At 39.8% G+C, this 15,204-nt stretch overlaps 1 protein-coding gene across 3 annotated transcripts; it reads left to right on the forward strand.

Moving 5' to 3' along the window:
* Window positions 1–939: 939 nt before the first annotated feature.
* On the forward strand, window positions 940–14,850 carry miga2 (mitoguardin 2). 3 transcript variants are annotated; one of them, XM_018755349.2, is made up of 17 exons: window positions 940–1,015; window positions 1,136–1,208; window positions 3,551–3,784; window positions 4,075–4,285; window positions 4,477–4,592; window positions 5,006–5,126; window positions 5,424–5,554; window positions 6,823–6,940; window positions 7,219–7,325; window positions 8,174–8,286; window positions 8,466–8,538; window positions 8,797–8,883; window positions 9,071–9,169; window positions 9,487–9,621; window positions 9,725–9,778; window positions 12,049–12,165; window positions 13,158–14,850. In XM_018755349.2, the coding sequence occupies exons 3-17, from the start codon at window positions 3,689–3,691 to the stop codon at window positions 13,386–13,388; spliced, it is 1,809 nt and encodes a 602-aa protein (XP_018610865.1). In that variant the 5' UTR covers window positions 940–1,015; window positions 1,136–1,208; window positions 3,551–3,688; the 3' UTR covers window positions 13,389–14,850. The 3 variants fall into 3 exon arrangements, with proteins under 3 accessions (XP_018610865.1, XP_018610873.1, XP_018610884.1); XM_018755357.2 differs by lacking the exon at window positions 1,136–1,208 and having other exon boundaries at window positions 947–1,015; XM_018755368.2 differs by lacking the exons at window positions 940–1,015; window positions 1,136–1,208; window positions 3,551–3,784 and having other exon boundaries at window positions 4,205–4,285; window positions 4,455–4,592.
* Window positions 14,851–15,204: the final 354 nt, after the last annotated feature.

A 15,204-nucleotide genomic window follows, 5' to 3' on the forward strand; every position in this document is an offset into this window, starting at 1 on the left:
TTGCATCCGAAGGTTTTCGGTTCGAGCCCCATGATCTACAGCTCAGCTGTGGTACCTTTGAGTGACGTATTTATTGAAATTATTCCAGTACAATTACACAACTGTGTAAAATGGGTAAATAACTGTATGCAGCTTAACGTTCTAAGTCGCTTAGGAGAAAAGCGTCAGCTCATGTGAAATTATATATTCAGCAGGATGTTTTCCTCGCAGTATAAAAACACGCGTCTAAGGAGGAGTGTGAATGACCTGTGGGTGTGTGATTGGTTGCCCTTCAGTTACTAAAACAACCAAAATTAACAACCATCATGGCATGGTTCTGTGTTGCGCCACACGACACGGTCTCCGGAGAAACGACATTTCGTTCCACCGACGTATACAAGCAATATAGAGGAATGACAATAAAAACCATTTGAATTTAAAATGCTTAAGACTAATATATATATATATATATAGTATATTATCGTACTGTGATTCATTGGGCTCCAACATAAACAGGATGAGGAAATCATCCGATTAATTTTTTATATTTAAATCAGCTAATGAGTTTGATGTAATTTTCGTGTATAAACTAGGTTTAACATTTATTCATTTGATATAATCTATGATCCCATTTCTTAGACTGCGTATGTGTTGTAATAATAATAATGTTATAACAATCCAAATATGTTTTTTCGGAGTTGTAAGTGCGTAAATTAGACCTTTTGCCATGCCAAGCCCAGAATTCCGCGCTTTGTCGGAAGGAGAATTTTCCCTCAGTCAACATAACGCATGTAACCTTTTTGAAATGAACATTGATCTATGATGCCATTGGACTTTGCACTTCCTTATTATTCCCTTCTAAGGCAGGATTGGACGAATCATGAGCCACTTTACAAAAATCTTTGTACTTATTGGTCAAAACAACGTCAGTAGTGTCGCCCCCCCCCCGCCCTTCCACAAGCATCATGTTTGTGTGTGAAGTGGAGGGGAGAAAATGCCCTTTTGTGCCTGAAGTCAGATTTGCAGCAGGGACCTGGTGAGTTGATTAAAAAAAACGAAAAAACAACATACTATTCACTGAAAGGTTATTACATTTTAAAACATTTAAGGACGGGAACTTGGTTTCTCCTGAACTGCTTATTTGTGCACTACTCAGCCCAGAGTTGGCTGCTTGAGGAAGCGCGAAGGACACCTCGTCTGCAAAATCGAAATGGATGGTGGCAAAAAGGGTAACTGAACATTGATCTTTAAACCTTATTATGTCCGGATGTGTTGCTTTAAATAATTTTGTTTGATAAGATTGTAATTCTTTTATTTTTTTAAAATCTGTTTTTTTTTCTCACACTGGTTAGCTATTTATAAACTTGGTTGGCATAAATGATAATGATCGGTCAAGTCCAGTTCAGGAGATTTGATAGAAAACTTTTTGGTAAAACGTTTTGTGATGGTGGTATGTGCTACATGACCTTTAAAAAAAAATACACGAGGGTTTGTTGAGTAGCTGTGTTTTCACGGGTTGTTCTGTTTCCCTGTAATGATAATTTTATCATTACATTTATTTATTTAGCAGATGCTTTTCTCCAAAGCAACTTACAGCGAACTCTCTAGTGTTATCAGCCCACACACCTTATTCACCGTGGTGACTTACACTGCACACTACTTACAATGGGTCACTCCTCCATACATCAATGGAACACACTCTCTCTCACTCACACCCTATGGGTGAATCTGAACAGCACATCTTTGAACTGTGGGAGGAAACCAGAGCACCCGGAGGAAACCCACGCAGACACGGGGAGAACATGCAAACTCCACACGCCTGAGATAAGATTGCGAGAGAGCAGCCTTAATACTAGTGAGAAATGAGTGAAGTGTCGGCTGAAGGTGACACTCATGCTTGGTAACAATATTCATCTGTGACTATCGCTGGTTCCAGTTACACTGTGCCGTTCGCTTCTGTCCCTGTTCTTTGAGCACACAAGGATGATAGCGATGATGATACACAGTAGGTAGCTGCTGAGGTTTGGAAGGGATGACAAATGGGTAGTCTCGTCTGAGGCTGGAAACGCACATAGGAGCTATGGTGCATATGAAGACAAAAACTATTTCCGAAGAGAATATTAGCAGTACAACTTATGAAAGAAACATTGAAGAAATAGATTTATCAAACATCATCAGTGCTATAAAAAGAAGCGGTAGAGAGCACGTGGGCCTGTGTGGCAGTATAGAAAGAGAAGGGAATGCATTGAATAATCTTATGGATAACGTGTCACATCATTCATTATGTAGGACTTCTTCAGCGGTGAAGTAATGTAAAAGGAGACGGTCATTGTTGGATGATGGCAGTAAACAAATAAATCACTGCAATCTAGACAGAACTTGAAAATTGTCAAGAAGTGGTGAGGCATTCTAGTTTCATATCTTGTCCAGAACAGTTAAGTGGGATTAAAAAAGTATACCCTGAGTTGTACATTGAAGAATAGCATTTGCTAAATTAATAAATGTAAATGTCATATGTCAGTAGTTTTGGGATATCATTTATGTTTATGCATTTAGTGGTCTCTTGTCTCCAATGCAATGTATAACTTAGAGGAAACGGTGCATTCAGCAACAGATAAAGAGCTTCACATAGAGACACACTGGTGTTTACTTGATACACATTCCTATCTGTTGCCAGTATAAATAAGTGACATATAATTGGCAAATATTTAATGAATAAATTTTTGTGTGTATCTGATGTTGAAAAATACAACTTACAATGATTGTAAAATACATTACCACTTTCCTGATGTTTCTGTGGTTTCATGTTAAGAGATGATGTTGTAGCAAACTTTGTAGGGCCTTTCAAAATTGCATATTAATAAGGTAGTTTATACAAGACTTGATTACTGTGAAAAAAGAGAAATACACATAGCTGTCTAGTTTTTCTTTTTTTGAGGTGTTTCGAAATGTTTCTGATAAATTACTTATACAGACAGTCCCAACTGTACATCACTAATATGTTCCAGAACAGTGTGCCTTATACTCAAATGACAGAGCAGGACTATTTTCCCATTTGAAATAATAAAAAATGCCATTAATTGGACTGATGTCACATAAATATAGAATTCAGAAGCATGCAGACCTACTTAGCCTTTCACGTGTTTGCTGGGAGCACCTTAGATTTGGTTTTGTCAACTTCTAAAATACTTAATATAAAATCTTGCATTTTGCTATATCAGGCTACACTTCACACAAAAAAGAGTATGAGATACTAGTTGCGCGCACACACATCTAACACAGCCTTGAAACATAGTGCAAAGTGATGCTTTGTAGAGACAGAAAATGTAGGGGCATAGGAAATGCTTAAATAAGTACACTTGTTTTCTTGAAAATGGATTTTACAGTCATACAAGTCAATTAAACACAATCTATTTCTTGTAACTATATTTATTTATTAAGAAACTTAGCTGAGTGACAGCATTGACCAGCTGTATGTAAGTAAGTTAGAGGGACAGTTTCCTTTAGTTTCTCACTACTGTGTAATATGCTTTTATAACCCTTGTTTTTCTTTTGTTTGTATGCTTGGCAGGGCAAATAGGAACCATGAACTGTCCAAGGTGGTAAAGGCACAGTGCCTGCTGGGACTGGCTCAACCTTGTTTATCCCCAGACCTGGCATGGTGTTACTGTGAGCAAGGCTTTTTATTGGTGGCTCCTGCCAAGCTGACATGTCTATGAGGAGGGCAGAAGGTGTGTCCATCATCCAGGCCTTGGCCATGACTGTGGCAGAGATACCGGTCTTTCTCTATTCCACATTTGGCCAGGTAAATTCTGACAATGCTGCATGTTTTTTAGCAAAAACCTTTTTTTGGTCATTCTAGTCTCTGAGTTTACGCAAGCATTTAATCTTCATTTTTGCTATTTCTGCTTGTGATGTTTTTTGTATTGCGATCATAAGAATTTAGGGACTAATTAGTTTTGGATCCTTTGCATTTGCTTGGAGTGAGACCTTTTTGTGCTTGCTCTTGATGTTCACGCCACAGAAACTGCTGAATTAAGAGTGTGAGGGGCTCTGAACAATGGCCCCTAACACTACCCGTCCCTGTCTTCCCAGTCTATTTTCTCCCAGCTGCGTCTTTCCCCAAGCTTGAAGAAGGTGCTGTTTGCCACAGCGCTTGGGAGTGTAGCACTGGCCCTAACTGCTCACCACCTGAAGAGGCGTGGTCGGAAGCGCAAGCAGGTGACATCGGGACAGGATGCTCAGAAGGCCCAGGCAATCCCAGAAACATTACTGAAGTCAGCTAGACCATCTTCACTGAAACGAGGTGACAGTCAAAGCTCAGCTAGTGCCTGTACTCACAACTTCAGGCGTGATATAACTAGAGGCTTGATTTGTTACATTCATAACTCTCTAAGGAAGTGTAGGCAGTGAGTTTTTAGAGTTCACAAATGTGATGTTAGTGCAGGTGCTGTAACGCTGCTGAGCAGGAGTAGTGTTTCTTGTTGCCTTCGGTAGGCACCTTTCCCGGGAGACATATGATGAGCCCCAGCACACGAAGTAATGACACCATGAGTGGCATCTCCTCTATTGCACCCAGCAAACACTCAAGTTCCTCCCACAGCCTCACCTCAGTGAGTCAGAATTCTTCTCTTCTATTCCCCCGATGTCTTGCTTTTGTGGTTGTCAACCTACAGCATCTTGATTTTTGTGTACTGTAAAAGTGTCACTGTTAAATGATGTTGGGCTGTTGCCGTGAACTGGGTCATTTACTTGAAGTAAAATGATATGCCATTAACATTTTTGCTCACATTCTCATCAAGAGACATAGTTACACTGTACATGACTCATACCTAATTGATACAGTGTTAAAAAGTGTAAATTTGTCTTTTTTTGTTGCTTTTACCCAAAATGTTGTATTTGCACATAGCAGTTGTGCACTGCTTGCATAAAATTAATGTGGTAGGACTGTGCCCCATCCAGAAATACAGCAATGTTAATGTGGTTCAAGGAACAAGATCTTCTTTTCACAAGATTGATGTTACAGATGCGGGTTCCAGCTTCTCCAAATCAGTCTCCCAATTCTGTAAATGCCTGGGAGGCGGCGCCGGTGGAGGAGGAGCCAGGGACAGTGGATGATTCAAATGTAGAAAATCTCTATATCATGGGTAATTCTGCAAACCTTTTCACTGCGTATCTGTTTGTATGATTTGTTGCGTTGCATTGGAACGCATAATGGTAAATTTTAGTGTCTGTTTTATGTGAGGGTTTTGAATCAAAAATGCACTTATCAAGTTTCTAATATTGCAATAGTTAAGACCATCCTTTAGCCAGTTCTCGGTTTGGTGCGTTACCTTTTTAGTATACAAGTTTTATGATGAATACAGTGGATTTAGTGGTATTCCTTTGATATGCGGTGTCCTTGCTTTGTTACATGTCTTTGTGTGATTTCCGGTTCCTCCTAGGGATGGAGCTGTTTGAAGAGGCATTGCACAAGTGGGAACAGGCACTGAACATCCGCCACCGTGCCCAGTCAAATACCTCCAGCAGCAATAGTCTCGTGGTCCAGGGGGTGGACCCTCCAGATAAGCCAGCGGTACTAATCTTAGCACCTGTACACAATGGGCAGAAGCTGGCATTTGGCTTCAGATGGATAAAAAGATTATGATAATGTATGGTATAGGGATGGTATGAAGTATTATGTTTTACCTTAATGGCTTTGCATGTACCCATATGTAACCATATGTCCTGTATACAGGATGACGAATAGACCAACCCTATGCAGGAGAGCATATGCTTGGTACTGACATGAGGATGAAAACACTTGAGCAACAAGAATAGTGTTTATTGAAGGGAGGTTATGATCTTCTTCTTCTTCAGAAGTATTTTCACCATCCTGATGTCTTTGCTAACCCTGCACTACCGGTGCACATTGATCTTTTAAGTGTTTAACAGCTGATAAGTACACCTCTCTTTTTTTTTTTTTTTTTTTTTTTTTTTTTTTTTTTTTTTTTTTTTTTGTTGGAGAAAACGGAATAATCTGTTATGTCATTGAAAAAATTTGGATAATATTCTGTATAAAATGGCAGCACAGTGCCACAGCAGGTAGTGCTGCCTCCTCCCAGCATGTGGGCTGTTTGGGTGTAAGTTCAAATCTGGCTCAGTCTGTGGAGTTCTCATGTTCTGCCCATGTCTGTGTGATTCTCCTCTGCATATTGCAGTTTCTTCCCATGTTTCAAAGACATGGTTTCGGTGAATTGGCGATGCCCATAGTGTGCGACTGGGTCAGTGGGTGTGTGCATGTCTGGCTTCCCTGTGATGGACTAGCATCCTGTACAGGATGCACTCCACCAATTCTTGCACCCAGTGATTTCTAGATAGGTTCTGGACCACTGTGACCCTGACCAGTACAGACAGTTACTGAAAATGACTGATGGCGGAGGGGATTGTGTAACAACTAAAGAATGATTATTATTTGTTGTGTATAGTCACAGAGGGTAATATTGTGCTATAGAATGACAGAAGAAACGGGCAGCGGAATCATGGTGAAGTCATGAGTAACATTTCAACTTTATTAAGGGAGCATATGATTTGATAGTACTGACTAAATGAATGTGAACTTATTAAAAATGTTAGTTCTACAAGTCTTGATACATTTTTTTTAAAGTTCTGTGTGAACATATAAATTTATTAAAATGAAAAGGCCCTCTATGACATAGCCAGTCTAACAAATATATGGTCTTGCATCTTGGATGTTTCAAAGGAGCAGTTTTTGTAGGAGGAAAACATCTACTGCTACTCCTACTGAAATTTTTTTTTCCACTTCTTGTTTCTATCCCCCCATTGTCATCTCTTCTGTTTCAGACAGAGTCACGAAATAAAGTTTTTGCTGAGAAGCTGGAGACACTTCTGCACCGGGCATACCACTTACAGGAGGTTTTTGGAACCACCATTCCCACAGACAGCTTGCTGGCAGACTTTGGTAATCTGAAATTCATATAAAATGTATCTAAATATTTTTGGCAACATCCTTCTAAGAGGGAACTTATTTTGGAAATTAAAAGGTCACGAGTCTGAAGAATAACACTTGAAATACTGAGGGTAGGAAGTTATGAACATTGACCTTATTAGCTTTTTCTATATAGCTATATCTGTTTGCAGGACAGTCTAATGAATGGCTATTCAGTGTTGCTCTGTCAGTCTTATTGCCCACAGTCCTTTTATTATCACCACTCAGTTTTGCCTGTCTCTGTACCACAGAGAGTGAAGGCACCCTCATCCTGCCAAGTGTGGAGAGCTGTAACCAGCAGCGAGAGGATGACACCACTACCATCTCCTCAGAGGAGTCCTTCTTCTCTGCAGCAGAGGTGCAGCACTGTCACATAGCTCTCCAGTGTTGTGCCCTTTGCTTCTACATTGTTGTGTATAACTGATTCTTCTTGAATTTTTATTTTGCATTACTGTGATATTCACATAAATTATGTGATAGTTGATGCATACAAAATACATTATTGTTAATCCAAAAACAAATTTTTACACATATGTATAGGTTTTATGTATAAAAAAAAAAAAAGTAAAGTATCATTGTGTATTCCCTGGATTCTTCTTTTTTCTCCAGTGCTTATGCTACAGTTGTGCTTACTGCATATTGCAAACATATGTTAATTTTTAATATAGTATTTCCAAATACTTCACAATATGTTGTTTAGGTAGCATAGTGGTTAGAGCCACCACCTTATAATTGAAAGATCTATGAGAAGATCCAGGGTTGAACCCCAACTTCGGTTGTAGAACATTTGAGCAAGGTACTTACTTGAATTGATTTGGAAAAAATTATTTGCCTATTTATGAATACATTATTGCATAAATGGGTAAATAATTTTAAGTAGTTTAGTCTCCAAATTTGAAGTTGTAAGGTGCTTTGGAAAAAAAATAGTCAGACAATAAATGATAATAGATTGTTTTGCTTTTTGATTGTTTAGTGTCTCTGAGATTGCAGTTCAGTAAATTTAATTACCTTATTTTTTTCAGTATCATGTACTGAAATACTTTTATCTACAGCTGGATATTTGAAACCTGACTATATAAACTGATGTGAAATGACACTACACAGTAATGTTCATTATGCTGTTATAGGTTCCAGTGCACATTGGAAAGAGTGATGGGGCATTCTTGTCCTTGTAATGCTTGTTGCGTTTGAATTTGATCTGCTCAGCTCTTTGATACCTTCTCCTTGGAGGATGTTTACCAGCCCCTGAGGCCAGCCTCTCTCTATGAGGAGGCCCTGTCCTTGGTGAGGGCGGGCAGTGTCACATGCAGGTCCATTAGGTAAGTCTTGTAAATCCTCTCTCATTGACTGATCTGTAGTCATTCCTCAGTCCAAAGTCATTTATTATGTTGGATGCTGCTTGTTTACCTGTACCATGTGTCTTCATCAATATGCATTGTGTTTGTTCTCATCAATTGCAAAATGTTTCCCTTGCTGTGCTTATTGTCCTGCACTGTAGGACAGAGCTTCTAGAATGCTACAGTGACCAAGATTTCTTGGCAAAGCTGCACTGCGTGAGGCAGGCTTTTGATGTGCGTAAGCTAATAATGCCATGTGCAGAACAGTAACAATTTTAAAATCTTAAATGATTTTACAACGCAATACATTGAGTAAACATGAGACATACATTCATCTAACGAATCATTCTTGCAAAATCACTGAAAATCTTGAATATTCATTGCTTCTAAGGATCTTGCAGGTGTTTACTCTGTAATGGAAAGTATATTATTTTCTGAAGTGTTTTGCAGACCCTGTTGAGACTTTTAGTGACTTAGAATGCATGTTTGTAGGTTCTATTGATCGATGAAACCCATCGGCTGTTCTTCAGTGAAACAGGGAAACAGATGATCATGGGGCTGATGTCTAAGGCCAACAAGGTCAGCATATACACACATTTCTTTGTTTCCTCTGTATGCTGCTTTAGCTATTCGCACCAGTCTGTCAGATTTAACACTGGCCGTGTCTTGTGTCAGCATTGTGTTGTAATTGTGTGAAGATTGTCAATGAGCTTCTTCTTCCATTAGCTGATGATTTAATTTAATAAGTCTACCTTCATTCTCCCAGAGTCCCAAAGCATTTCTTGAGAGCTATGATGAAATGCTTCGCTACACCCAGAGGATGGAGACCTGGTCTACGACAAAGATGGAATTAGAGGGCCGAGGGGTGACTCCTTTTGCTGTCTCTTTTGTGTCCAACAGCACACACAATTTTAAGAACATTTTGGCATGCAAACTCTAGGCAAATTCTCTCCCAAAAACTGATTTGTGATGGGGGGGGAAAAAAAACAACAAATGACTTTTATTTTCTTTTTTCTCCTACCTCTGTAATGCTCAGAATCAGATGCACATAGATTTGATACACTGACGTTATGAAGTGTAGTGTGGGCCAGATGGTGACAGCGAGGAAATTTTAAATTTTGGGGTTAAAATTTTGAGTTATTTCATGTTTCACCAAACACTGAAAGCTTCTTTCTCCCCAAGGTGGTGTCCATGAATTTCTTTGACATTGTGCTGGACTTCATCCTAATGGATGCATTTGAGGACCTTGAAAGCCCACCCTCTTCTGTGGTGGCAGTCCTTAGAAACCGCTGGCTCTCTGACAGCTTCAAAGAAACGGTAGGCCCCGCATCCTGCCGTTGTAGAACATTTGGCTGTTAGATGGCTTTTACACAAATCTCCCAAAGAATAAGCTTCTGAACACATGTATTTCTTTCTGTAGGCATTAGCAACAGCTTGTTGGTCAGTTTTAAAGGCCAAGAGACGCCTTCTGATGGTAAGAAAATGGCCACGCAATTGCTTTGAAAGTTGACATGGTTACAGCAATTGTTTTCCATCAATTTTGTTAATTAAAATATTACTTTCAGGATGTCATAATTTCTTTGGACTATTTTTAAAACTATTACTATTATAAACTGATTTTCTCTAATGCTGAATGATGGTCACCAGGAAATATACACCGATCAGCCAAAACATTAAAACCACCTCCCTAATATTGTGTAGGTCCTCCTCGTGCCACTAAAACAGCTCTGACCCTTGAAGGCATAGAGTCCACAAGACCTCTGAAGGTGTCCTGTGGTATCGGGCACTAAGACATTAGCAGCAGATCCTTTAACTCCTGTAAGTTGTGAGGTGGGGCCTCCATGGATTAGACTTGTTTTTCCAGCACATCCCACAGATGCTCGATCGGATTGAGATCTGGGGAATTTGGAAGTGAAATCAACACCGTGAACTGTCATATTCCTCAAACCATTCCTGAACAATTTTTGCAGTGTAGCAGGGCCACTGCCATCAGGGAATATCGTTGCCATGAAGGGGTGTATGTGCTCTGCAACAATCTTTAGGTAGGTGGTACATGTCAAAGTAACGTCCACATAAATGCTGCGATCCAAGGTTTCCCAGCAGAACATTGACCAGAGCGTCACGCTGCGTCCACCGGCTTTCTTTCTTCCTATAGTGCATCCTCCTGCCATCTCTTCCCCAGGTAAATGACGCACACGCACCCGGCTGTCCACGTGGTCTAAAAGAAAACGTGATTCATCAAACCAGGCCGCCTATTCCATTGCTCCATGGTCCAGTTCCGATGCTCACGTGCCCATTATAGGCGCTTTTGGCGATGGACAGAGGTCAGCATGGGCACTCTGACCAGTCTGTGGCTATCCAGCTCCATACGCGGCAAGCCGCGACGCACTGTGTGTTCTGACAGCTTTCTGTCATGGACAGCATTAAGGTTCTCAGTAGTTTGTGCTGCGGTAGCTCTCCTGTGGCATCGGACCAGATGGGCTAGCCTTCGCTTCCCACGCGCACCGGTGAGCCTTGGGCACCCGCGACCCTGTTGCCGGTCGTCCTTCCTTGGACCGCTTTTGGTAGGTACTAACCACTGCATACCGAGAACACCCCATGACACCTGCTGTTTTGGAGATGCTCTGACCCAGTCATCTAGCCATCACAATTTGACCCTTGTCAAGAGTTGCCCAGATCCTTACACATGCCCATTTTTCTCGCTTCCAACACATCAGATTCAAAAACTGATTGTTCACTTGCTGCCTAATATAACCCCCCCTCCTTTAACTGTGGAATTCCCCCCGGTCACCCTGTAGGAGGCAAGAACTCACTCAGAGGCAAAGTACTTTTCTCAGTGCAGCACTAGCTGATGCGAGAGCCCCTACTGCAGGGAGTCTCACCATTGGTCCTTTGGCTGCTATTTTTATTCACTGAAGCATTTACATATTAATCAGTAAGCGTTTACACTGTCTTTTCCTAGCTTAGTTCCTTCTCACGCACATGCTCTTTCACCTGGTTTTATTTCCTCTTTCGTTTTCATCTTTCACATACCAGCCATAGCCAGATGTTTTCTTGTTCTTGTCAATGACCTTCAACCCTCATCCCTCCTTTCGTGCAAAGAAGTATTCCTCTCAGCACTGCTGGACTTAGGCATGTGCGTCAATCCCTTGTTTTGCAACCTTGACAGGATATTTTCTGCAAGCCCAAGATAAATGTCTTGCAAACAGTGAGTCCCCATTATCCACCCATACAAAGATATATGATATACCATCTGTAATCTGCTACCATCTGTAAGCTTCAAGTTTCACTCCAAAACAGGTACCAGTGTAATGAGATAATCAGTGTTATTCACTTTACCTCTCAGTTGTTTTAATGTTCTGGCTGATCGGTGTAGAACACTAGGCATACGTAATGGAATTAATGTTAGTTTTTCCCTGTTAGCAGTTTTTTTTTTTTTTAAATGCCTTTAGTGAAAGGTGAACAGATTTTTATTAAGGCCCTTTCAGCTTCTCATAATAGATGAAATCCTAGCAAAATTAAGAAAAAGCTCTGAAAAACTTCTGTAGGAAATATGAACTCCATAATTACCCCTGTGAATGCAAGATCCCATTTTCTGTCACAGCAGAATTAAGCGCACCTGGTACAATCCAATTTTCTGACATACAGACATGATTGTTCTGTAGTGGGTCTTGCTGGAAGTACATGTAATACATTTTCAGATATTTTTCCAGACTTATTGTTTGCACTGCTGTTGGTTTGTAGATCCCCGATGGCTTCATCTCACGTTTCTACTCCATTTCTGAGCATGTAAGTCCAGTTCTGGCCTTCGGTTTCCTTGGACCTAAACAACACCTCAGTGAGGTGTGCACAATCTTTAAGGTGAGAATGTCTTTGATTTTTTTTTTTTTTTAAAAGACAAGTACACATGCTTTTTCTTTCTGTCCGTTGCATTTCCTGTTTATTTGAAAATATTTTGCCCAGGATTCCAAAGGCTGAACATATGTCAGTCAGTTTCATTGTGCTTGTCCCGGTGAGGGTCACAGTAAGAGCATGCTGAGTCAGCAGGTACAAAAATTCCTTTCCCCACCAGTTGTCTCCAGATTCTCCTGGGGAATACCAAGGCATTCCTGGGCACCTGAGAAATGTAGCCTCTCCAGGATGTCCTGAGTCTGCCTTGGGGTCTCCTCAGAGGGGGATTTGCTCAGTATACCTTTTTGGAAATGTATCTTTTTCAATTCAAGGTTCTTTGGAGATTCAGTAACGAGGCACAAGAAAGTTTACATTTATTCGTTTAGCATTACATTTACTTGTATTTATAGTTTAAAAAGTTGGTTCTCTACACTTTTCACTAGGTGTTATTCATCACAGATGCACACACATTTGCAAAAGGCGTATGGCTGTGCCGATGTGCCCAAGTGTCCTGTATGCTTGGAACAGAGACGTGCTGGGCAGGACAGTCCATCGTTTAATACAGCCTGCAACTTACTTATCAGTATGTTCTTAAATACATTGACTAGCTTTTGTTTTATCATTTAGCTGCCTATCCCTAGTTCTGGTGGTAAGTACCAAGTGAGAGGGTGCTTTTTATACTTTAACTCTCAACAGCAAGTTGTATGCCAGGTCCACATGTAAAAAGCATATAAAGATGAATACTATATAGTGAATAATAAAATAAAGATTAATTCAAAGTAAATCATAATTAAAAGTAAACTTTAGGTTTTCAGTATCTGTCTGGCTGCTAAATACAGTAGCTTCTGATGTCTGCTTGTGAAATTTTATGTGGCAAACAGTGTTTCAAATGATCATTTAATTTTTTTTTTCTTTTCCCCCTTCGATTTATTGCAAAATTGTGGTTTGTATTCCTCCCACAGCAACAAATTGTGCAGTACCTGAAAGACATGTTTGACCACGACAAGGTCCGCTTCACAACAGCTCAATCCCTAGCTGATGATATCCTGCGCTTATCGCATCGGCGGAGTGAGATCTTGCTGGGATACCTTGGCATTGACAGTCTGCCAGAGCCAAATGGGCCTAATGGGACAGTGCCTACAGAAGCTATTGGGTCATCAGAGCACAGCCTGGGGCCTATGTTAGACATGTAGGGTGGAACTGCAACATCTTTGTTTCATGTGATCTCATCTGTTGGCATCTTTGAACCTTTTAAGGATTTTTAAGGACTTTTCCTGTGCTGCAGTGAAGATGACAATGTTGTTGTTCTCCCTTCAGTCCTCACTGTGAAGATACAAGAAATTCTTTTGAGAAAGCTGTAAGGTGGCTTGGTAGAGGGGAGGAGAAACCTCTTGACAGAAGATCCACCATCCTGCACTGGCTAGGTGTAAATGCACCATGTTGTGTTTGTAGAGAAGCTATACTATGTTGTAAATGTTTTAGACACAGATTTGTTCTGCTTAATAATTCAGCTTAATTATTCCTATGGCAATACAGATCTAAGAAAGGTAATTGCTAATAAGTGAGGTAATAAAATGATGGTGGCATCAGGTTTTCAATGAATGGATGCTGAGTGAAACAAAACATCATAAATCACCATCTCTGTTGTCATGCCTCCAAAACATGTCATTATGATATACGTAGTAGGTGCTGCCTAGCCAGAAGATTGTTTTTAACGGAAAGCTGCTACCTTCAGGACAAACAACAAATGGTTAAAATCTGTCTCTTTTGAAAGAGAGCAATTATTGCCTGTTCACTTGTGGCATTCCAGTAATTAGCTGTAAGACCCTCAATTCTCACAAAATTTAATATGTGCACTAAATGAGTGCCTTCACAGTACGGTGCTGGGTTAATGTATGGGGCAGTACCTCTTCCATTTGATTAAATTGACACTTGTGTATGTCTGCTACTGCTTTATTATTATCGTCTGAAAGGGTGGTGGTCTCCTTCAGTGTAGGACAGCACGTCAAGTAACATGGTGTTGAGATGGTGTGAGTGGCTGCAATGAACTTTAGCCTGAGGATGAATCTACTCCTTGTGAAGAAATAATTTCATTGGTTGATTTCTGAAGAGATCTTAATATGCGTAACAAACTGCCAAGGTAGTACAAGAGGGCTGTGAAATTGTCATGGAGAATTTTAGTTGACTTAGATTGGCTCTCCTCTTGCAGAAGCCTTTGACCTTTTCAAGTCAACCAATAAAATTAGTGTTACTGTCAGTTTCATGTTGTGAAATACTCTGTCCTCAAGCAACTTTTCATAAAAGCTTTGTGGTTTGTTTTAAAATGGTTGTAAAATGTTAAGTGCTTCTGGTGAGGTTTTTTTGACCATCTTGTTTCACTGCTTCCCAGCATACTCCGTCCTTATCTTTTTGCCATATTTGCACTTTATCCAATATGACTTTCATAGGTTCTCCTTAGTAATTTTTGAAGTCACATTATTGGAGTCTGGTACAGCATTTAGATACTTTCCCATCCTGAGAGTTGGATGAATTGTAATTTATTACAGAAAATATTCAGAGAAACTATAAAATATTTTAGGTAAAGTTAGTTTTTGATGGACACAAATGTTCTTCAAAAAGCTTGATGAATTGCACTTTTCATTTTTTTTTTTTTTTCCCCCATTGTAAAGGTTTCCTTTGAAATTCAAATTCATTAAAACTCTATCAATAGACAACCAAAACAGGTATTACCTCTTTTGTCTTGCTTTTAGTGTCTGTGACACTGAAGGTCTGTGTAACTTCTATATTGAGATTATAAAACATATTTCATTCATTCTGGTCTTATAAATAATAGACTAAATATAATGCACCTCTGAATTATTCCATTTGCTGCTTTTTATATTATTATCATTGGAAATTGAGAAATAATTTTTGTTACTTTCCATTTGAAGAATTTATGTTGTATCATTAGAATATGATGTGTACTTTAAAGCCAGTATGTTTTTTGCTTTTGCATATAATATGTTTACT

The sequence above is a fragment of the Scleropages formosus genome, chromosome 6 (assembly GCF_900964775.1).
Source record: "Scleropages formosus chromosome 6, fSclFor1.1, whole genome shotgun sequence".
NCBI classification, from domain to species: domain Eukaryota; kingdom Metazoa; phylum Chordata; class Actinopteri; order Osteoglossiformes; family Osteoglossidae; genus Scleropages; species Scleropages formosus.

Excerpts from the sequence above, each read along its gene's own strand:
- miga2 (XM_018755349.2), top strand. The coding sequence starts at position 3,689 with ATGTCTATGAGGAGGGCAGAAGGTGTGTCCATCATCCAGGCCTTGGCC. Across the intron at positions 5,127-5,423 it reads AGAAAATCTCTATATCATGG|GGATGGAGCTGTTTGAAGAG; the intron begins GTAATTCTGCAA and ends GGTTCCTCCTAG. Across the intron at positions 7,326-8,173 it reads CCTTCTTCTCTGCAGCAGAG|CTCTTTGATACCTTCTCCTT; the intron begins GTGCAGCACTGT and ends TGATCTGCTCAG.